The sequence below is a fragment of the Mustelus asterias genome, chromosome 7, assembly GCF_964213995.1.
Source record: "Mustelus asterias chromosome 7, sMusAst1.hap1.1, whole genome shotgun sequence".
Taxonomy (NCBI): domain Eukaryota; kingdom Metazoa; phylum Chordata; class Chondrichthyes; order Carcharhiniformes; family Triakidae; genus Mustelus; species Mustelus asterias.
This window is the reverse complement of record NC_135807.1, coordinates 111,115,718-111,135,206: the sequence shown is the minus strand read 5'-3', so window position 1 is coordinate 111,135,206 and position 19,489 is coordinate 111,115,718. Positions and strand designations below refer to the sequence as shown.

The window sequence follows — 19,489 nt, the reverse complement described above, 5'->3', positions numbered from 1 at the left end:
TTGAACCAAGTAGCTTGCTCGGCAATTTCAGATAGCAGCTAGTCAAGCATATTACTGGAGATCTGGAGTCATATGTAGGCCAGACCCAGGTAAAGATGGCAGGTATCCTTCCCTAAAGGGATTTAAAATTTCATTCACAAAATGACATTACTGAATCAGATAGGTTTTTACAACAATTAATAATAATCTCATGGAAACCATTACTGAGACTAGTTCTCAATTCCAGATGTTATTAATTGAATTTAAATTCCACCAGCTGTTGCACTTGGATTTGAACTCGTGTTCCCCCATAGCATTATCCTGGGTGTCTGTACTAGTCCAGCGAAATTACCACTACACCATCATCTTCTAAAGGCTCGGACAGGCAAATCTTTGCTCTCTCGGGGAATCAAGGAATGAGGGGAGGAAGAGGGAAAGTGAAGTTGAAGCCCAATATCAACCATGATCGTATTGATTGGCGGGGCAGGCTCAACAGGCCATATGGTCTCCTCCTGCTTCTCTCTCTCTCATATTTAACGATGGTAATCATAGAATCCCTACACTGCAGAAAGAGGCCATTTAGCCCATCAAGTCTGCACTGACACTCTGACAGAGAATCCCACCCAGGTCCCTTTTCCGGTGACCCCACGTATTTATCCCACTAATCGCCCAATCTACACATCCTTGGACACTAAGAGGCAATTTAGCATGGCCAATCCACCTAACCTGAACATTTTTGGACTATGGGAGGAAACCAGAGCACCCAGAGGAAACCCGCACAGACATGGGGAGAACGTCATTGAATGTCAAAGTGCAGGGATGATCAAATTCTCCTTTTCTGTAAATGGTCATTGCCTGACATGGCACAAATATTACGCCACTTATCATGCCAGGTCTTGCTACATTTTTTAAAAATCCCTAGTTGCCCTAGAGGTGTGGTGGTGAACTGCCTTTTTAAACCACTGCAGTCCCTGAGGTTTAGGTACACCCATAATGCTATTATGGAGGGAATTCCAGGATTTTGAACCTGCAATAGTGAAGGAACAGCGATATATTTCCAAGTCAGAATGCTGAGTGACTTGGAGGGGAACCTCCAGGTGGTGGTATTCCCAGATATCAAGGCTCTTGTCCTTCTAGATGGCAGGGGCCATGGGTTTTGAAGGTGCTGCCTATTGAACCTCAATGAGTTCCTGCCGGGCATTTTGTAGAGAGTACACACGGCTGCCACTGTTCGTCGGTAGTGGAGTAATTGAATATATGTGGAGGAGGTAGCAACCAAGCAGGCTGCTTTGTCCTGGATGGTGCCAAGCATCTTCAGTGTTGTTGGAGCTGCACTCATCCAGGCAAATGGAGAGTATTCCATCACACTCCTGACTTGTGCCTTGTAGATGGTGGACAGGCTTTGGGGAGTCAGAAGGTGAGTTACTCACCACAGGTTTCCCAGCCTTTGACCTGCTCTGCTAGCCATACTATTTATCTGCCTTGTCTGCCTAAGCCTGGATATTGTCCAGGTCTTGCTGCATTTGTACATGGACTGATTTAGTATATCAGGAGTCGCGAAAAGTGCTGAACATTGTGCAAACATCAGCGAACCTGTCCACTTCTGACCTGATGATGGAAAGGAGGTCATTGATGAAGCAGCTGATGATGGTTGGGCCTGGATCTTCACTGATGATTGCAGTTCTGTACTATTCACGATTTCTCAGCTGATGAAGCAGTCCAAGTCCGTATGGGCAAGGCCTGAATTCCAGAGGTGAGAGTGACTGTCCTTGACATCAACGCAGCACTGACTGAGTATGACATCAAGGATACGTCCTTGTGGAACTCCTGCAGTGATGTCCTGGAGCTGAGATGATTGACCTCCAATCACCACAACTATCTTCCTTTGTGTTGGTATGACTCCAATCAGCGGAGGATTTTCCCCCTAATTTCCATTAACTCCAGTTTTGCTGGGGCTCCTTGATGTCATACTCAGTCAAATGCTGCGTTGATGTCAAGGACAGTCACTCTCACCTCTGGAATTCAGATCTTGCCCATACGGACTTGGACTGCTTCACCAGCTGAGAAATTGTGAATAGTACAGAACTGCAATCATCAGTGAACATCCAGATTCTGGCTTTCAGGGAAGGTCATTGATGAAGAAGCTGAAGATAGTTGGGCCTCAGATACTACTCTGATGAACTCCAGCAACAATATTCTGAGACTGAGATATTTGGATTCCAAAAACCACAACCATGGCGATGGGCATTGAACACCCCCAGCCACAATAAATTCTACTCCCAAGTTATCCTTAGTACTTCTTCTAAGTGGTGTTCAACATGGAGGACTACTGATTCATCAACTGAAAGAGAGTTGGAAAGGTTAATTGCAGGTTTTCATGCCTATTTTTGACCTCAAGTCATTGGAATTCATGGGATCCAGAGTCAATGTTGAGGACTCTCAGAGCAGCTGAGGTACTGCCACCTTTGCCAGATTGGCCTTGCCAGAGGGATAGAACATACCCAAAAATGGAGGAGTGTGGATCATTGGCTGCAAAGAATGATTTGGTACATATGACTATGCCAGGCTGTTTGACTAATCTAAGAGAAGCTCTCCTAATTTTGGCACAAGACCCAGTGCTAATAAGAATCCTTACTCCAGGGTCAACTGGGCACAGTGTCGTTACCTTTCCCAATGTCTAGGATGATGTCTGGAGGTCCATCCAGTTTTAATTATTTTTTGATTTTTCTGTGATTTGGTACAACTGGTGGCTTGCTCAGCCATTTCAGAAGACAGTTAAGAGTCAACGCATTGCTGTGGGTCTGGAGTCACACGTAAGCCAGACCAAATAAGAACGGCTGATAGCCCCTAAGGGCAATAGTGAACCAGATGGGTAAAAGACAATCCAATAGCTTTATGATCACCATAACTGAGATTAGTTTTTAATGCCAGATTTTATTCATAAATTGAATTGAAATTTCACCAGCTACCATGGTGGGATTCGAAACCCTGCCCCCCAGAGCATTAGCCTGGGCCTCTGAATTGCTAGTCCAATATCATTGCCATCACCATTGTCCTTGGATTATGAAGTTTCAAAGGGTCTGGTTCAGCATAAGACTGCGATCAGGTAGGAGAATGTGATTGCTATTGAAGATATAATGTTTCTGCCAGGATGATCTTCTTGACAGCTAGCAGAAATTATAGTTCATCCAAGACTGGATGTCAGCCAAGGGCTCTGAAAGAATGGAGACTGGGAAGCTATCAAAGTGGAGGCGAATAGATATGTATCTGAGCTGACTGTGTGTGGTAATAGCTCAAGGTTGGTGCATTCATAAGAGGAAGGGAAGGGCCGAGGATGGATCCTTGTGGGTTACCACAATGATGGCGCAGGGTTGCAGAGTTTCTGTGACAATGGCTAGATAGGCAAAGGTATACCAAGTGACGACTGTCCTCCCAAACTGCACAATGAAGATGTCAGAGGAAGATGGGATGATTCGTTAAAAATCAGGGTTTTAAAGAAGTACAAAAGAGATAATGCACCATGGTGAAAGTATGTGTGATTTATATAGAATCGTAGAATGGTTACAGCATTTTAATTTGAAAAGGGAGCTCTAACTCCACTCTCCCTGAATTGCTGGTCTATCAATGCCATGAACTGAGAAGCTGTGAATTAATTGACACCCTGGCACACAGAGCAGGTTGAGACCACAGATTGGGGAGAAAGATTCCTTGTAAGCAGCTACTAGCCAAATTTTGAGTGCCACTGGTATATAACTATCGCTCATGAAGTGTTTTCTTCATTTCTATAGTTAATGCTGGATAAACAGATTCCCAAATTAGATTCTAATTAATAAAATAATGTTGTTTGTTACCAACACCTTGGTCTCACTTTAGTTTCATACTGACCAGTGTGGGTCTTGATGCAACTAATGCTGGTATCAAGAGACCCTTCAAAAAGTTTTAAAAATGTAAACTTCACAATCACTGCCACTGTTGGGAAAAGTCTATTAGTTTGTGCAGTTGTTATTCTACTTTAAAATATTGCAACAATGAAAACTAATGTTTTTCTTTACTGATCCAAGTGAGATTGAAGGCTACAATAAAATCAAGAGCCTTACATATAGAGGGGATTTTCTAAATACACAATTGAAACATGTTCTTTGGCATGTAACAAGAGAATAAAAAGTTCCTGCAAAATGAAATATAATCATCATCCCTAATCCATTAGGACCATCAAAGCACTTTGGTACGGCTTGTTCAAATGGACTTAATGATACCAAAAACATTGGGTCATATGAATCAAACAAACTGCTATTTATAACGAATGCGGCTTTAGATGGCATCTGGAATGTCCATTAATTGTAACAATGCAGGGTAAAATACTTCAGCAGAGAAACTCTTAGGACAGTGTTATGGATGAGTCTAATGCATCTTTCTCAATGAATATGCTCACAGTGAGCTGATTACTCCACCAATATCAATCTCACTCTGATCTAATAACTCACTTCTATAACCACCAACATAAACTGCACAGCATTTGCACTTATAACGTACATACTGAATTTATTGACTCTCCACTGCCAAAATTAAAATAATCCCTTAAATTATCATAGTCTCATATATCAACTTCTACATCCATTGCTAACTTCCTTTCAACATCTGTCATGCAGCCCAACAAACACAACACACTTGGAAAACTGCCAAATAAAATTGCAGCTGAAATCCTTGAACCCTAGAAGAGAAAGACTTTTACCCAATGGTAGCTCACTCCCAGAGCAATCAATCATTTGAAAAAAATAGAAATATACCAGCTGAGATCTGTGAAATTTGTGCATTTCCTGATCCATACTTTCCTCCTAGAACACTGTCTCCTGAAACAAAAGTAAAAAAGAATAAATTTAGCACATTAATAACTTCAGCAAGCAAATCTTGTTTACTTCAATTTTTTAAAAAAATTTTGTAATTGAACTAGAAATATGTATATATTTGTATGCCAATGGTTTGCTATCCAAAGTATGTTACAAATCACATCACCCAAAATAAGTTAAAATGAAAACATCTTAGCAAGAAATGATGATCAGTAACAGCATTTTAACTATACAGTGTATGGCTAATATTACATCTGAAGTAGTTAAGGCAGTGAAAGAATAACTGATCATTGCAAATCATGTGACCAGCTACAATTACTTCTGCTAAATTTAAAGTTATACAAAAATACTGCTCCGACAGCAATAAAACTATTGCAAAACAGGACATTCCCTCTAATGCAAGCAGTGTGACAGAGCATGTTGCTAAAAACATGAGAGCTCAAGCAAGGTCTCAGAATTACAAAAATCGCAGGAAGGCATTCAACCCATCGTGTTTGCACAGGCTCTTTGAATGAGCAATTTATTTAGTGCCATTCTCCCGTCTTCTTATAACCCTGCACATTGACTGTCCAATTCCCTTTTGAATGCCCCGATTAAACGTATTTCCACTACTCTCAGGCAGTGCATTCCAGACCATAACCATTCGCTGCATGAAAAAGGTTTTTCTCATATTTCTTTTGCAAATTACTTTCAATCTGTGTCCTCTCATACATGACATCCAGAAGCCACACCACAGACTTGTGAGCAAAGTTAAAGCTCATGGAATGAAAGGGACAGTATCTACACGGATATGAAATTGATTGAGTGACAGGAAACAATGATCCTTTCATGAGTGGAAACAGTTTCTCTTTATCTATTTCATCCAGGCCCCTCATGATTTTGAATACCTACCCAAATACCCCCCTCGGCTTTCTTTTCTCCAAGGAAAAACAGTCCTAATTTCTCCAATCTAGTTTCATAACTGGTTCTAGGGTTGAGGAACTTCATTCTCGCGTATCTTTTCCTGCACTCTCTGCAATACCTTCACATTTTTCTTAAAGTGCGGCACCCAGAACTGGAGGTAATGTGCCATCTTAGGGCAAACCAGTAGCTTATACAAGTTCAACATATTAATAAGCTGAGGATACTGTATGCTTTATTAACTGCTCTCTCAACTGGTCCTGCCACCTTCAATGACTTATGCACCATGTTCCTCTGCTCCTGCAACTGCTTTAAAGATGTAGCCTTTATTTTTTATTGTCTCCCCATGTTCTTCCTACCAAAATGAATCATTTCACGTTCCTCTGCAGTGAACTTCATCTGCTACCTGTCCACCCATTCCACCAACGTATCTGTGACATTCGACAACGTCCTCTTCACAGTTTACAACACTTCCAAATTTTCTATCATTTGCAAATTTTGAAATTGTGCCCTGTACATCAAGGTCTAGGTTATTAATATATATCAGGAAAAGCAAGGGTCCCAATACAGACTTCTGGAGAACTCCACTACAAGCATTCCACCAGCCCAAAATCACTACTCTCTGTTTCCTGTCACTTAGCCAATTTCAGTTGCTACTTTCCCTTTCACTCCGTGAGCTATAATTTTGCTAAGTCTGTTGTGTGCCACTATATCAAATGCCTTCTGGAGGTCCATGAAAACCACATCAACAGCATTGCCCTCATCAACTCCAATCTCATTCTTCAAAAAGCTCATGCAAATTAGTCAACATGATTTTCCCTCAAGAAAGCCATGCTGTCTTTCCTTAATTAACCTGCATTTGTCCATGTGACTATTAGTTTTGTCCCAAATTATTGCTTCTAGGATTTTTTCCACCACCAAAGTTAAACTGACTGGCCTGTAGTTGATGAACACATATTTACTCCCTTTTTTGAACAAGGTCATAATGTTGGCAATTTTCCAGTCCTCTGTCACCACCCCCGAGTCTAAGACTGGAAAATTATGGCCAGTGCCTCCACAATTTCCATTCTCAGTTCCCAGTATCTTAGATGCATCTCATCCATTCCTGGTGCCTTATAACTTTTAAGTGCAGACAGCCTAACTCATACCTCCTCATCACCCTTTCTAGTGTCTAACTGACCTCTTCCAACACAGTGGCCTGGGTAGCATCTCTTTCGTTGGTAATGATAGATGCAACATATTCATTTAATATCTCAGCCACGCCCTCTGCAAATCTGTCAAGTTTAGATATAAATGATCAAAGATAAACTCCTCTCGCTAAAAGTAGCTGTGAAATTTTTGAGAAGGAGCTGAACTTTCTGAGTAATCTGTCAAGGGCTCAAAGATAATTTTATATTAGGGTGGCCTGATAATATTTTCAGCATAATGTTAGTCATGGTTTTAACTATATCTACCCTTCCCAGAGACCATTGCAACATTGTGGAATTTCGTATCCTATTGTAGGCTGCAAAGAGACATAGATAGGATGCAAAGCTGGGCTGAAAAATGGCAAATGGAGTTTAACCCTGATAAATTTGAGGTGATTCATTTTGGTAGGACTAATTTAAATGTGGATTACAGGGTCAAAGGTAGAGTTCTGAGGACTGTGGAGGAACAGAGAGATCTTGGGGTCCATATCCACAGATCTCTAAAAGGTTGCCACTCAAGTGGATAGAGCTGTGAAGAAGGCCTATACTGTGTTAACTTTTATTAACAGGGGGTTGGAGTTTAAGAGCCGTGGGGTTATGCTGCAACTGTACAGGACCTTGGTGAGACCACATTTGGAATATTGTGTGCATTTCTGGTCACCTCACTATAAGAAGGATGTGGAAGCGCTGGAAAGAGTGCGGAGGAGATTTACCAGGATGCTGCCTGGTTTGGAGGGTAGGTCTTATGAGAAAAGGTTGAGGGAGCTAGGGCTGTTCTCTCTGGAGCGGAGGAGGCTGAGGGGAGACTTAATAGAGGTTTATAAAATGATGAAGGGGACAGATAGAGTGAACGTTCAAAGACTATTTCCTCGGGCGGATGGAGCTATTACAAGGGGGCATAACTATAGGGTTCATGGTGGGAGATATAGGAAGGATATCATAGAACATAGAACAGTACAGCACAGAACAGGCCTATGGCCCACATTATTGTGCCGAGCTTTGTCTGAAACCCAGATCAAGCTATTTCCTCCCTATCATCCCGAAGTACTCCATGTGCCTATCCAATAGCTTCTTAAATGTTCCTAAAGTTTCTGACTCCACTATCACTGCAGGCAGTCCATTCCACACCCCAACCACTCTCTGAGTAAAAAACCAGAGGTAAAATATAAAATATCAGAGGTAGATTCTTTACGCAGAGAGTGGTTGGGGTGTGGAATGGACTGCCTGCAGTGATAGTGGAGTCAGACGCTTTAGGAACATTTAAGCGGTTATTGGATAGGCACATGGAGCACACCAGGATGATAGGGAGTGGGATAGCTTGATCTTGGTTTCAGATAAAGCTCGGCACAACATCGTGGGCCGAAGGGCCTGTTCTGTGCTGTACTGTTCTATGTTCTATTATATAGGATACTTCCTAGTGTACTTCTGAATGAATTTTTATATAGTTACAGTGTACCTGCAAACTACATGGTCACAAAGGAGGTAATATGCAAGGCCAACACAGGAAGCCTAGACTCAGAGGTGTTGGTATCTATGTTGGACATCAGGGAATGAATCATAAGCATATCTTCCACAGTGCATAGTCATCAGTACCCAAGAACAGCCCATTTCAGCATCTCCCTGAAATTCCCAACATTTTATGCCAGTCTTCAGCTAATTCAATTCATTTCACTCAAAAAAATGCTGAATATGGTGAAGGTCCTGACAACATTTCACCTGTCGTATTGAAGGTTTGTAGCTCCAGAACTAGTGTCTCTAACAGAGCTGTTCCAGTATAGCTACAATGCTTACATCTATCCAGCAAAGTGGATAACTGCCCAGGTACACCCTGCCCATAAAAGCAGGACAAATCCAATCCAGCCAATTACCACACCTATCAATCCAACCACTCTCAGCCATTAGTATTATGAAAGTGTCGCCACTCTTACCTATGCTCGTTTTCATTTCTGCCAGGACCACTCAGCTTTCATTAAGAATGTGAAAGGTAAGGTGGGAGTGACAGCCCTTGACATCAAAGTAATATTTGACCTATGACATTAAGGAACCCTCATAAAGTTAATGTCAATGGAAATCACTGAAGAAACAGTTTACTGATTGGAGTCTTCAAAGCAAAATGATTGTGGTTCTTGGATGCCAATCACTTTGGTCCTAGGACATGGTCACAGGACTGTGATTTCGACCCAACCATCTTCAGCCACTTCATGAGTGACTTTGCCACCATCACAAGGTCAGAAGTGGGAAAGTTCATTGCAATTGTACAGTGAACAGCCATTCACAACTTCTCAAATACTGTAGCAGTTCATACCTATTTGCAACGATACAACATGGACCAATAAATGGCAAATAACAGTGTGACACACAAATGCCAGGCAAACACTATTTCCAACAAAAGCGATTCTAATCACCTCCTCTTCACATTCAATTGTACGACTATCACTGAATGGCCCACCATCTGATGGGCACTGGCCATAAACTGAACTGCACCAGCCATATAAATACTGTGGATACAAGAGTAGGTCAAAGGCTGGGTAACCTCTGGAGTGCAAGTCACTTCCAGACTCCTCAATGCCTTTCTACCATCTATAAGCTACAAATTAGGAGTGAGAGTGCACAGAGTGTTGTTGGAGCTGCATTCATCAAGTAGTTCAATTCCATTCAAGTCAAAGCAGTCAATTGAATCCCGCACTCGCCACCTTAAACATTTATTCCCATACACAGTAGACATAGTGTATACCATCGACAGGATCCACTGCAGCAACTTGCCAAGACTTCTTTGGCAGCACGTTCCAAACTCATGACCTCTACAACCAAGATGATCAAGAGCAGTAGACACATGGGAAGATTTGCAAGTTCCTCTCTAAATTACACACAATATATTGTCATTCCTTCATCACTGATCAGTTAGGAACTCCCATCTAAAACACAACATTACAGCGCAGTACAGGCCCTTCGGCCCTCGATGTTGCGCCGACCAGTGAAACCAATCTAAAGCCCATCTAACCTACACTATTCCAATATCATCCATATGTTTATCCAATGACCATTTAAATGCCCTTAAGACCATAAGACATAGGAGCGGAAGTAAGGCCATTCGGCCCATCGAGTCCACTCCACCATTCAATCATGGTTGATTTCAACTCCATTTACCCACTCTCTCCCCATAGCCCTTAATTCCTCGAGAAATCAAGAATTTATCAATTTCTGTCTTGAAGACGCTCAACGTCTCGGCCTCCACAGCCCTCTGTGGCAATGAATTCCACAGACCTACCACTCTCTGGCTGAAGAAATTTCTCCTCATCTCTGTTCTAAAGTGACTCCCTTTTATTCTAAGGCTGTGCCCCCGCGTCCTAGTCTCCCCTGCTAATGGAAACAACTTCCCTACGTCCATCCTATCTAAGCCGTTCATTATCTTGTAAGTTTCTATCAGATCTCCCCTCAACCTCCTAAACTCCAATGAATATAATCCCACGATCCTCAGACGTTCATCGTATGTCAGGCCTACCATTCCTGGGATCATCCGTGTGAATCTCCGCTGGACCCGCTCCAATGCCAGTATGTCCTTCCAGAGGTGTGGGGCCCAAAATTGCTCACAGTACTCCAAATGGGGCCTAACCAGTGCTTTATAAAGCCTCAGAAGTACATCCCTGCTTTTGTATTCCAAGCCTCTTGAGATAAATGACAACATTACATTTGCTTTCTTAATTACAGACTCAACCTGCAAGTTTACCTTTAGAGAATCCTGGACTAGGACTCCCAAGTCCCTTTGCACTTTAGCATTATGAATTTTGTCACCGTTTAGAAAATAGTCCATGCCTCTATTCTTTTTTCCAAAGTGCAAGACCTCGCACTTGCCCACGTTGAATTTCATCAGCCACTTCTTGGACCACTCTCCTAAACTGTCTAAATCTTTCTGCAGCCTCCCCACCTCCTCAATACTACCTGCCCCTCCACCTATCTTTGTATCATCGGCAAACTTGGCCAGAATGCCCCCAGTCCCGTCATTTAGATCGTTAATATATAAAGAGAACAGCTGTGGCCCCAACACTGAACCCTGCGGGACACCACTTGTCACCGGTTGCCATTCTGAGAAAGAACCTTTTATCCCAACTCTCTGCCTTCTGTCTGACAGCCAATCGTCAATCCATGTTAGAACCTTGCCTCGAATACCATGGGCCCTTATTTTACTCAGCAGTCTCCCGTGAGGCACCTTGTCAAAGGCCTTTTGGAAGTCAAGATAGATAACATCCATTGGCTCTCCTTGGTCTAACCTATTTGTTATCTCTTCAAAGAACTCTAACAGGTTTGTCAGGCACGACCTCCCCTTACTAAATCCATGCTGACTTGTCCTAATCCGACCCTGCACTTCCAAGAATTTAGAAATCTCATCCTTAACGATGGATTCTAGAATTTTGCCAACAACTGAGGTTAGGCTAATTGGCCTATAATTTTCCATCTTTTTTCTTGTTCCCTTATTGAACAGTGGGGTTACAACAGCGATTTTCCAATCCTCTGGGACTTTCCCTGACTCCAGTGACTTTTGAAAGATCATAACTAACGCCTCCACTATTTCTTCAGCTATCTCCTTTAGAACTCTAGGATGTAGCCCATCTGGGCCCGGAGATTTATCAATTTTCAGACCTTTTAGTTTCTCTAGCACTTTCTCCTTTGTGATGGCAACCATATTCAACTCTGCCCCCTGACTTTCCTGAATTGTTGGGATATTACTCATGTCTTCTACTGTGAAGACTGACGCAAAGTACTTATTAAGTTCCTCAGCTATTTCCTTGTCTCCCATCACTAGATTACCAGCGTCATTTTGGAGCGGCCCAATGTCTACTTTTGCCTCCCATTTGTTTTTAATGTATTTAAAGAAACTTTTACTATCATTCCTAATGTTACTGGCTAGCCTACCTTCATATTTGATCCTCTCCTTCCTTATTTCTCTCTTTGTTATCCTCTGTTTGTTTTTATAGCCTTCCCAATCTTCTGACTTCCCACTACTCTTTGCCACATTATAGGCTCTCTCTTTTGCCTTGATGCATTCCCTGACTTCCTTTGTCAGCCATGGCTGCCTAATCCCTCCTCTGATAACCTTTCTTTTGTTTGGGATGAACCTCTGCACTGTGTCCTCAATTACTCCCAGAAACTCCTGCCATTGCTGTTCTACTGTCTTTCCCACTAGGCTCTGCTTCCAGTCGATTTTTGTCAGTTCCTCCCTCATGCGCCTGTAATTACCTTTATTTAACTGTAGAACCTTCACATCTGATTCTGCCTTCCTTCTTTCAAATTGCAGACTGAATTCTACCATATTATGATCACTGCTTACTTACTTTAAGATCTTTTATCACGTCTGGCTCATTACATAACACTAAGTCCAGAATAGCCTGTTCCCTCGTGGGCTCCATCACAAGCTGTTCCAAAAAGCCATCCTGTAAACATTCAATGAATTCCCTTCCTTTGGGTCCACTGGCAACATTATTTACCCAGTCCACCTGCATATTGAAATCCCCCATGATCACTGTGACCTTGCCTTTCTGACATGCCCTTTCTATTTCGTGGTGCATTTTGTGCCCCTGGTCCTGACCACTGTCAGGAGGCCTGTACATAACTCCCATTATGGTTTTTTTGCCTTTGTGGTTCCTCAACTCTACCCACACAGACTCTACATCGTCTGACCCTATGTCGTTTAGTGCTATTGATTTAATTTCATTTCTAATTAACAAGGCAACCCCGCCCCCTCTACCCACCTCTCTGTCTTTTCGATAGGTTGTGAATCCCTGGATGTTTAACTGCCAGTCCTGAACCCCCTGCAACCACGTCTCTGTGATGCCTACCACATCATACCTGCCAGTCACAATCTGGGCCACAAGCTCATCTACCTTGTTCCGGACACTGCGGGCATTTAAATATAGCACCTTTAATTCCCTATTGACCGTCCCTTTTTGTTTTCGTAGTGTGGTGGACCTTGGTTTACTGAGCCTTTCCAGACACTGTGTCATATTTTGTGAGATGGGGACTATCGTAACCTCTCCTGAGCGCTGTCTTTTCGTGATTTTTTGTAATCCTAAGCAGCTACGCTTCCCACTGATTCCTTCACCTCTCGGTTCCCTGACTTTCCCTTCCCCCCCAATCTCTAGTTTAAAGTCCTATTGACCACCCTATTTACTCTCTTCGCCAGAACACTGATCCCAGCTCGGTCCAGGTGGAGACCATCCCAACGGTATAGGTCCCCCCTGCCCCAAAACTGATGCCAGTGTCCCATGAAAAAGAACCCCTCTTTCCCACACCACTCTTTCAGCCACGTGTTAACTTCCCTTATTCTTGCCTCCCTATGCCAATTTGCACGTGGCTCGGGCAGTAATCCGGAGATTATGACCCTTGAGGACCTGTTTTTTAATTTGAATCCTAGCTCTTTATAATCTCTAATCCCTTAATGTTGGCGAGTCCACTACTGCTGCAGGCAAGGCATTCCACGCCCTTACTACTCTCTGAGTGAAGAACCTACCTCTAACATCTGTCCTGTATCTATCACCCCTCAATTCAAAGCTATGTCCCCTCGTCTAGCTATCACCATCCGAGGAAAAAGGCTCTCACTATTCACCCTATCTAATCCTCTGATCATCTTGTATGCCTCTATTAAGTCACCTCTTAACCTTCTTCTCTCTAACGAAAACAACCTCAGGTCCCTCAGCCTTCCCTCATAAGACCTTCCCACCATACCAGGCAACATCCTAACAAATCTCCTCTGCACCCTTTCCAATGCTTCCACATCCTTCCTATAATGCGGCAACCATAAGTGTACGCAATACTCCAAGTGCGGCCGCACCAGAGTTTTGTACAGCTGTAACATGACCTCCTGGCTCCGAAACTCAATCCCTCTACCAATAAAAGCTAACACTCCGTACGCCTTCTTAACAACCCTATCAACCTGGGTGCCAACGTTCACGGATCTATGCACATGGACACCAAGATCTCTCTGTTCATCCACACCACCAAGTATCTTACCATTAGCCCAGTACTCTGTAATCCTGCTACTCCTTTCAAAGTGAATCATCTCACACTTTTCCGCATTGAACTCCATTTGCCACCTCTCAGCCCAGCTCTGCAGCTTATCTATGTCCCTCTGTAACCTGCAACAACCTTCCACACTGCCCACAACTCCACCAACTTTAGTGTCATCCGCAAATTTACTAACCCATCCTTCTACGCCCTCATCCAGGTCATTTATAAAAATGACAAACAGCAGTGGACCCAAAACAGATCCTTCCGGTACACCGCTAGTAACTGAACTCCAGGATGAACATTTCCCATCAACCACCACCATCTGTCTTCTTACAGCTAGCCAATTCCTGATCCAAACCGCTAAATCACCCTCAATCCCATGCGTCCGTATTTTCTGCAATAGATTACCGTGGGGAACCTTACCAAATGCTTTACTGAAATCCATATACACCACATCAACTGCTTTACCCTCCTCCACCTCTTTGGTCACCTTCTCAAAGAACTCAATAAGGTTTGTGAGGCACGACCTACCTTTCACAAAACCGTGTTGACTATCCCTAATCAAATTATTCCTTTCTAGATAATTATAAATCCTATCTCTTATAATCCTTTCCAAAACTTTGCCCACAACAGAAGTAAGGCTCACTGGTCTATAATTACCAGGGTTGTCTCTACTCCCCTTCTTGAACAAGGGGACAACATTTGCTATCCTCCAGTCTTCTGGCACTATTCCTGTGGACAATGACGACATAAAGATCAAAGCCAAAGGCTCTGCAATCTCCTCCCTAGCCTGCCAGAGAATCCTAGGATAAATCCCATCCGGCCCAGGGGACTTATCTATTTTCACACTTTCCAGAATTGCTAACACCTCCTCTTTATTAACCTCAATCCCATCTAGTCCAATAGCCTGTATCTCAGTATTCTCCTCGACAACATTGTCTTTTTCCTGCGTGAATACTGACGAAAAATATTCATTTGGCGCCTCTCCTATCTCTTCAGAATCCACGCACAACTTCCCACTGCTGTGCTTGACTGGCCCTAATCTTACCCTCGTCATTCTTTTATTCCTGACATACCTATAGAAAGCTTTAGGATTTTCCTTGATCCTACCTGCCAAAGACTTCTCATGTCCCCTCCTGGCTCTTCTTAACTCTCTCTTTAGGTCCTTCCTGGCTAACTTGTAACTCTCAAGCGCCCTAACTGAGCCTTCACGTCTCATCTTTACATAGGTCTCCTTCTTCCTCTTCACAAGAGATTCAACTTCTTTAGTAAACCACAGTTCCCTCACTCGACCACTTCCTCCCTGCCTGACAGGTACATACTTATCAAGGACACGCAGTAGCTGTTCCTTGATCAAGCTCCACATTTCAACTGTGCCCATCCCCTGCAGTTTCCTTCCCCAACCTATGCATCCTAAATCTCGCCTAATAGCATCATAATTTCCTTTCCCCCAGCTATAACACTTGCCCTGCGGTATATACCTATCCCTTTCCATCGCTAAAGTAAACGTAACCAAATTGTGGTCACTATCACCAAAGTGCTCACCTACCTCCAAATCTAACACCTGGTCTGGTTCATTACCCAGTACCAAATCCAATGTGGCCTCGCCTCTTGTTGGCCTATCTACATACTGTGTCAGGAAACCCTCCCGCACACATTGGACAAAAACTGACCCCTCTAAAGTACTCGAACTATAGCTTTTCCAGTCAATATTTGTAAAGTTAAAGTCCCCCATAACAACTACCCTGTTACTTTCGCTCCTGATGTGGAGATGCCGGCATTGGACTGGGGTAAACACAGTAACTTTCGCTCCTATCCAGAATCATCTTTGCAATCCTTTCCTCTGCATCTACATGGTCTACAGAATTCATGAAGGTGGATCACCACCATCCAATGAGCAATTAGGGATGGGAAATTAATACTGTCCTTGCCAGTGAATACAAAAGACAATGCTTTGATGGTATACATATTAATTAAGGCTTTGCCTATGGTTCTAATGTGAAACACAGATGTCATTTTCCTCCTTTTTCAATGTCATCATTAACCAATAAGATGATGACTGGTACCATAGAGCATCACCCTGTACAAGAATCAGCAAGTGATATTCTTAATTTCATTCCCTGGAATAAAAGGTAGCATATACAAAAACCCTTTCCCTCCAAGTGCACAACACAATAAAAGCTGAAGTGAACCTGGATGTGGGCAGTCCTCCTACAACATTTGCTAATGTATACTGAACTAGTGTTGAAATCTGCCGTGATTCATCAGAACTCTTGGCAAATGAGTCAACTTAAATCATGAATACAATGTACTCCACGTCAACTGTTTTTAGCAACAGTATAAAACCTTTTGACTTCCAGCAGATTGCTTAAAGCTGCAATCTTCTAATCCTAAAAAATGACAGGCAGATCACTTGGGGGCAATCTACCTCCCTCCCTCAATGACATTTCTTGCTGAACTCTATCTGCACCCTTTGCAACTGGATTCTCTTGTGTGTTAAGTGCTCGCTCAGCAAGATTAAAATGAAATCAGTCTGCAAAGGATCAAACTTTAGGATGACTACAAAGCAAAGTTTGGGTTAATAAAACATTAGAAGCTTAGTTGACTAATTTCAACTGAGGAAGTATTTATTGCATTGAATGCCTGCTCTCCAATTGTTAAGTGGTTGTCAGGTGGAAATGACCTCAGCCTGAATATATAAAAAGTTGGGCTGAACAGAATGATCACATAACAAAATATCAGTACCAAAGTAGGTTATCAACTACTAGTATAATGTGAGTAGCCCATTTGGTTGTTAAAATAAATTATCCTTGACAATGATGAGACCATACATTGCATTCAACACTTTCAAAAACTGCCATTTTTATAGAAAACGGTCCAAAAACGCAAGCCAAAGAGCAAGAGATAATGGAAAAAGATTAAAAGCCTGGTTAGAATCTGGACAGGGTTTAGGGAGGTGTATGAGGTCTAAGAAATTCACGGTATGGTGATCACATTGGAAAAGCACAATATTAGATGTCATGATGTACCAAACAGCACTGTTATTATGCTTTAGAGAATGACAATCATGAGCATGCAAAGTTCCCCTATTTCCAGGTGAATATATAAAACACTTAGTAATACATGGTTGGATTGCTGGTTCGTGGCACAGAGTGACACCAACAGCGTGGGTTCAATTCCCGTATTGACTTAGGTATTCATGAAGGCTTGCCTTCTCAACTTTCCACCATATCTGAGGTGTGGTAGTACTCAGGTTAAATCGCCTTCAAAGGGGAGAGCAGCCTATGGTCATCTGGGACTATGGTGACTTTAATTTATAGATGCTGGTCATTTAAACATAGGTTGTATCAGGAGAGAGAGCTTTGAGCCACAACAGAATGAAGTTGCAGGTGGCTATAAGGCAATATTGTTAATTTATGGCAATTATTTAAACATATTTAAAGATAATGTTTCATTAAAACATTCATGAACAACTTATTCTTCATAAACTGCAATTGTACCAATATGTTAAATCTGCCCAGGAACCATACAAGCTTTTTCACTGTTGCTGCAAGGATCACCATACAAATTAGCTTCAAGTTGCAAGCTTCCAATCAAGAAAACTGAATGAAAATTCTAGACATGTACATGTTGTGCTTCCACAGTCTATGGGTCAGGTAGGTAATTTAATATAATCTGCACATAAATGTTTCAATATCCCAACGGAATATTTTTAAACTGCATTAGTCTACCACATTAATTAAAGGCATACTATGGGCAGAGAGGCAAAATCAAAAAATTACAACAAGAACAAATCTCAAATAGAAAACGTTTCATAATTTTAATATACTTTCAACAAAAGGGTGGGGGTAAGAGGAGACATGCACGCCACACCAGAAGAAGAAATACAGATTCACAGCCACAACCCATGGCAGATTCATGATCCCAAACTGCTTCTTAAGGGGAATATCAAGTGGAGGCTCTTCCCCAATAATAGAAAACAAAAAGCAGGAAGGTCAACCCAGACTAATCAAATATTGTCCAGCATCTGCTTATAGAGCAGATCTCGAAGAGAGACCTTGAAGCAAGTTAACTAATAATTGTCGGCTCAGACATGGACACCTAAACATAGAGACGAGAGAAAATAGCAAGGGATTAAACCATCTACTATCTGTAATGTTCACATATTATCACATGAAATCACTCTCTTTGTTTCCTCATTGAAGAACATCAGGCGGATCTGATCTTACAAATTTTAAAACTTCAAGTCCCCCTTTGTGTGCCAGAGTGTGTGTGTTTACATGTGTGTGCATGCCTCGAGATCTCACAGGGTTTACATTGAATACAAAACAGAATAAAAACCAATCCAGAGAGACTGATTTAGCAGCTGGAAAATGAGCAGGATACAACAGCGTCGGTGTCCTCTCTCCCTGAAGTGGAACAAGACAGAACAATGATCTCTCTCTGTGTCTCTGGGTGAAATGGAATCAGATTAAAGCTCAGTACTCACCAGTGAAGGTGAAGAGAAGAATGATGAGCGTTAATGTCCCAATCCCCAGAGTCGGACAGGGGGATAAGAGAGTTCTCTGGCCGCAGCGGCTAAGGGCCATAACCAGGGGCTGGGAGGGCAGTGAGGGGCCTGGAGACAGGGAGAGCTTCACAACAACTGGCAGCCGACAGCGGCTGCCCTCCGCCCGCCGCACACAGACAGCATCACCCCTGCCGGCCCTGCAACCGCCCCCCCCCCCTAACACACCTCCCCTGCCCGGCCCCAAACACACCTCCACTCCCCGGCCGCACAAAGCACTGCGGCTCCGGGCCTCTCCTGCCCCCCAACCCGGCGGTCCCGGAGCCCAGATACAGCCCGGCACAGAGCGATCCTTCTCTCAGGAATCACTCTCCGTTGTCCGGCCTTCCACACCGCAGGCTGTCTCTGTCTCTGTCTCTCCCTCCCTCTTCCTCACAGTCTCCTCCGGATCCCCACTCACACTCTCCCCCTCCTCCTCGCTCCCTGGCAGGGGCTCCGCCGGGGGTGAAATGTCAGCAGACGGAGAACGTCAGCAGCAGACAGAGGGGGCGGGGCTGTGACTGCCCCGCCCCCAACGCACATCCCAACTCCAAGCCCTCCCCCCACAGCCCTAACACAACCCCTCAACCGCTCACTCCCCCCCACCCCATCAGACCCTCATCCCCTCACTCCCCCCCACCCCAACACACCCCCCCCACCCCAGCACAGCACCCTCACTCCCAACACACCACCCCCAACACATCATCCCCTCTCCCCCCACACCCCCAACACATCATCCCCTCTCCCCCCACACCCCCAACACATCATCCCCTCACACTACGCCACCACCTCATGCCCCACCACCCCCTCACTCCCCCCCACCCCAGCACAGCACCCTCACTCCCAACACACCATCCCCAACACATCATCCCCTCTCCCCCCACACCCCCAACACATCATCCCCTCACACTACGCCACCACCTCATGCCCCACCACCCCCTCACTCCCCCCACCCCAGCACAGCACCCTCACTCCCAGCACACCACCCCCACACTCCCAACACAGCATCCTCATTCCCCCCACACCCC

The 19,489-nt window shown here is 43.6% G+C and overlaps 1 protein-coding gene across 1 annotated transcript in view; it reads right to left on the bottom strand.

Annotated features, from left to right (window-relative positions):
* lrp12 (low density lipoprotein receptor-related protein 12) overlaps positions 1–18,950 on the bottom strand; it is a 70,637-nt gene extending 51,687 nt beyond the window's left edge. Inside the window, exons 1-2 of the mRNA XM_078216664.1 lie at positions 18,405–18,950; positions 4,767–4,829 (exon numbers count right to left, since the gene is read on the bottom strand). Of these exons, the coding sequence (XP_078072790.1) occupies positions 4,767–4,829; positions 18,405–18,504 (163 nt within the window). The 5' untranslated portion in view covers positions 18,505–18,950. The remainder of the gene's footprint in view (positions 1–4,766; positions 4,830–18,404) is intronic.
* Positions 18,951–19,489: the final 539 nt, after the last annotated feature.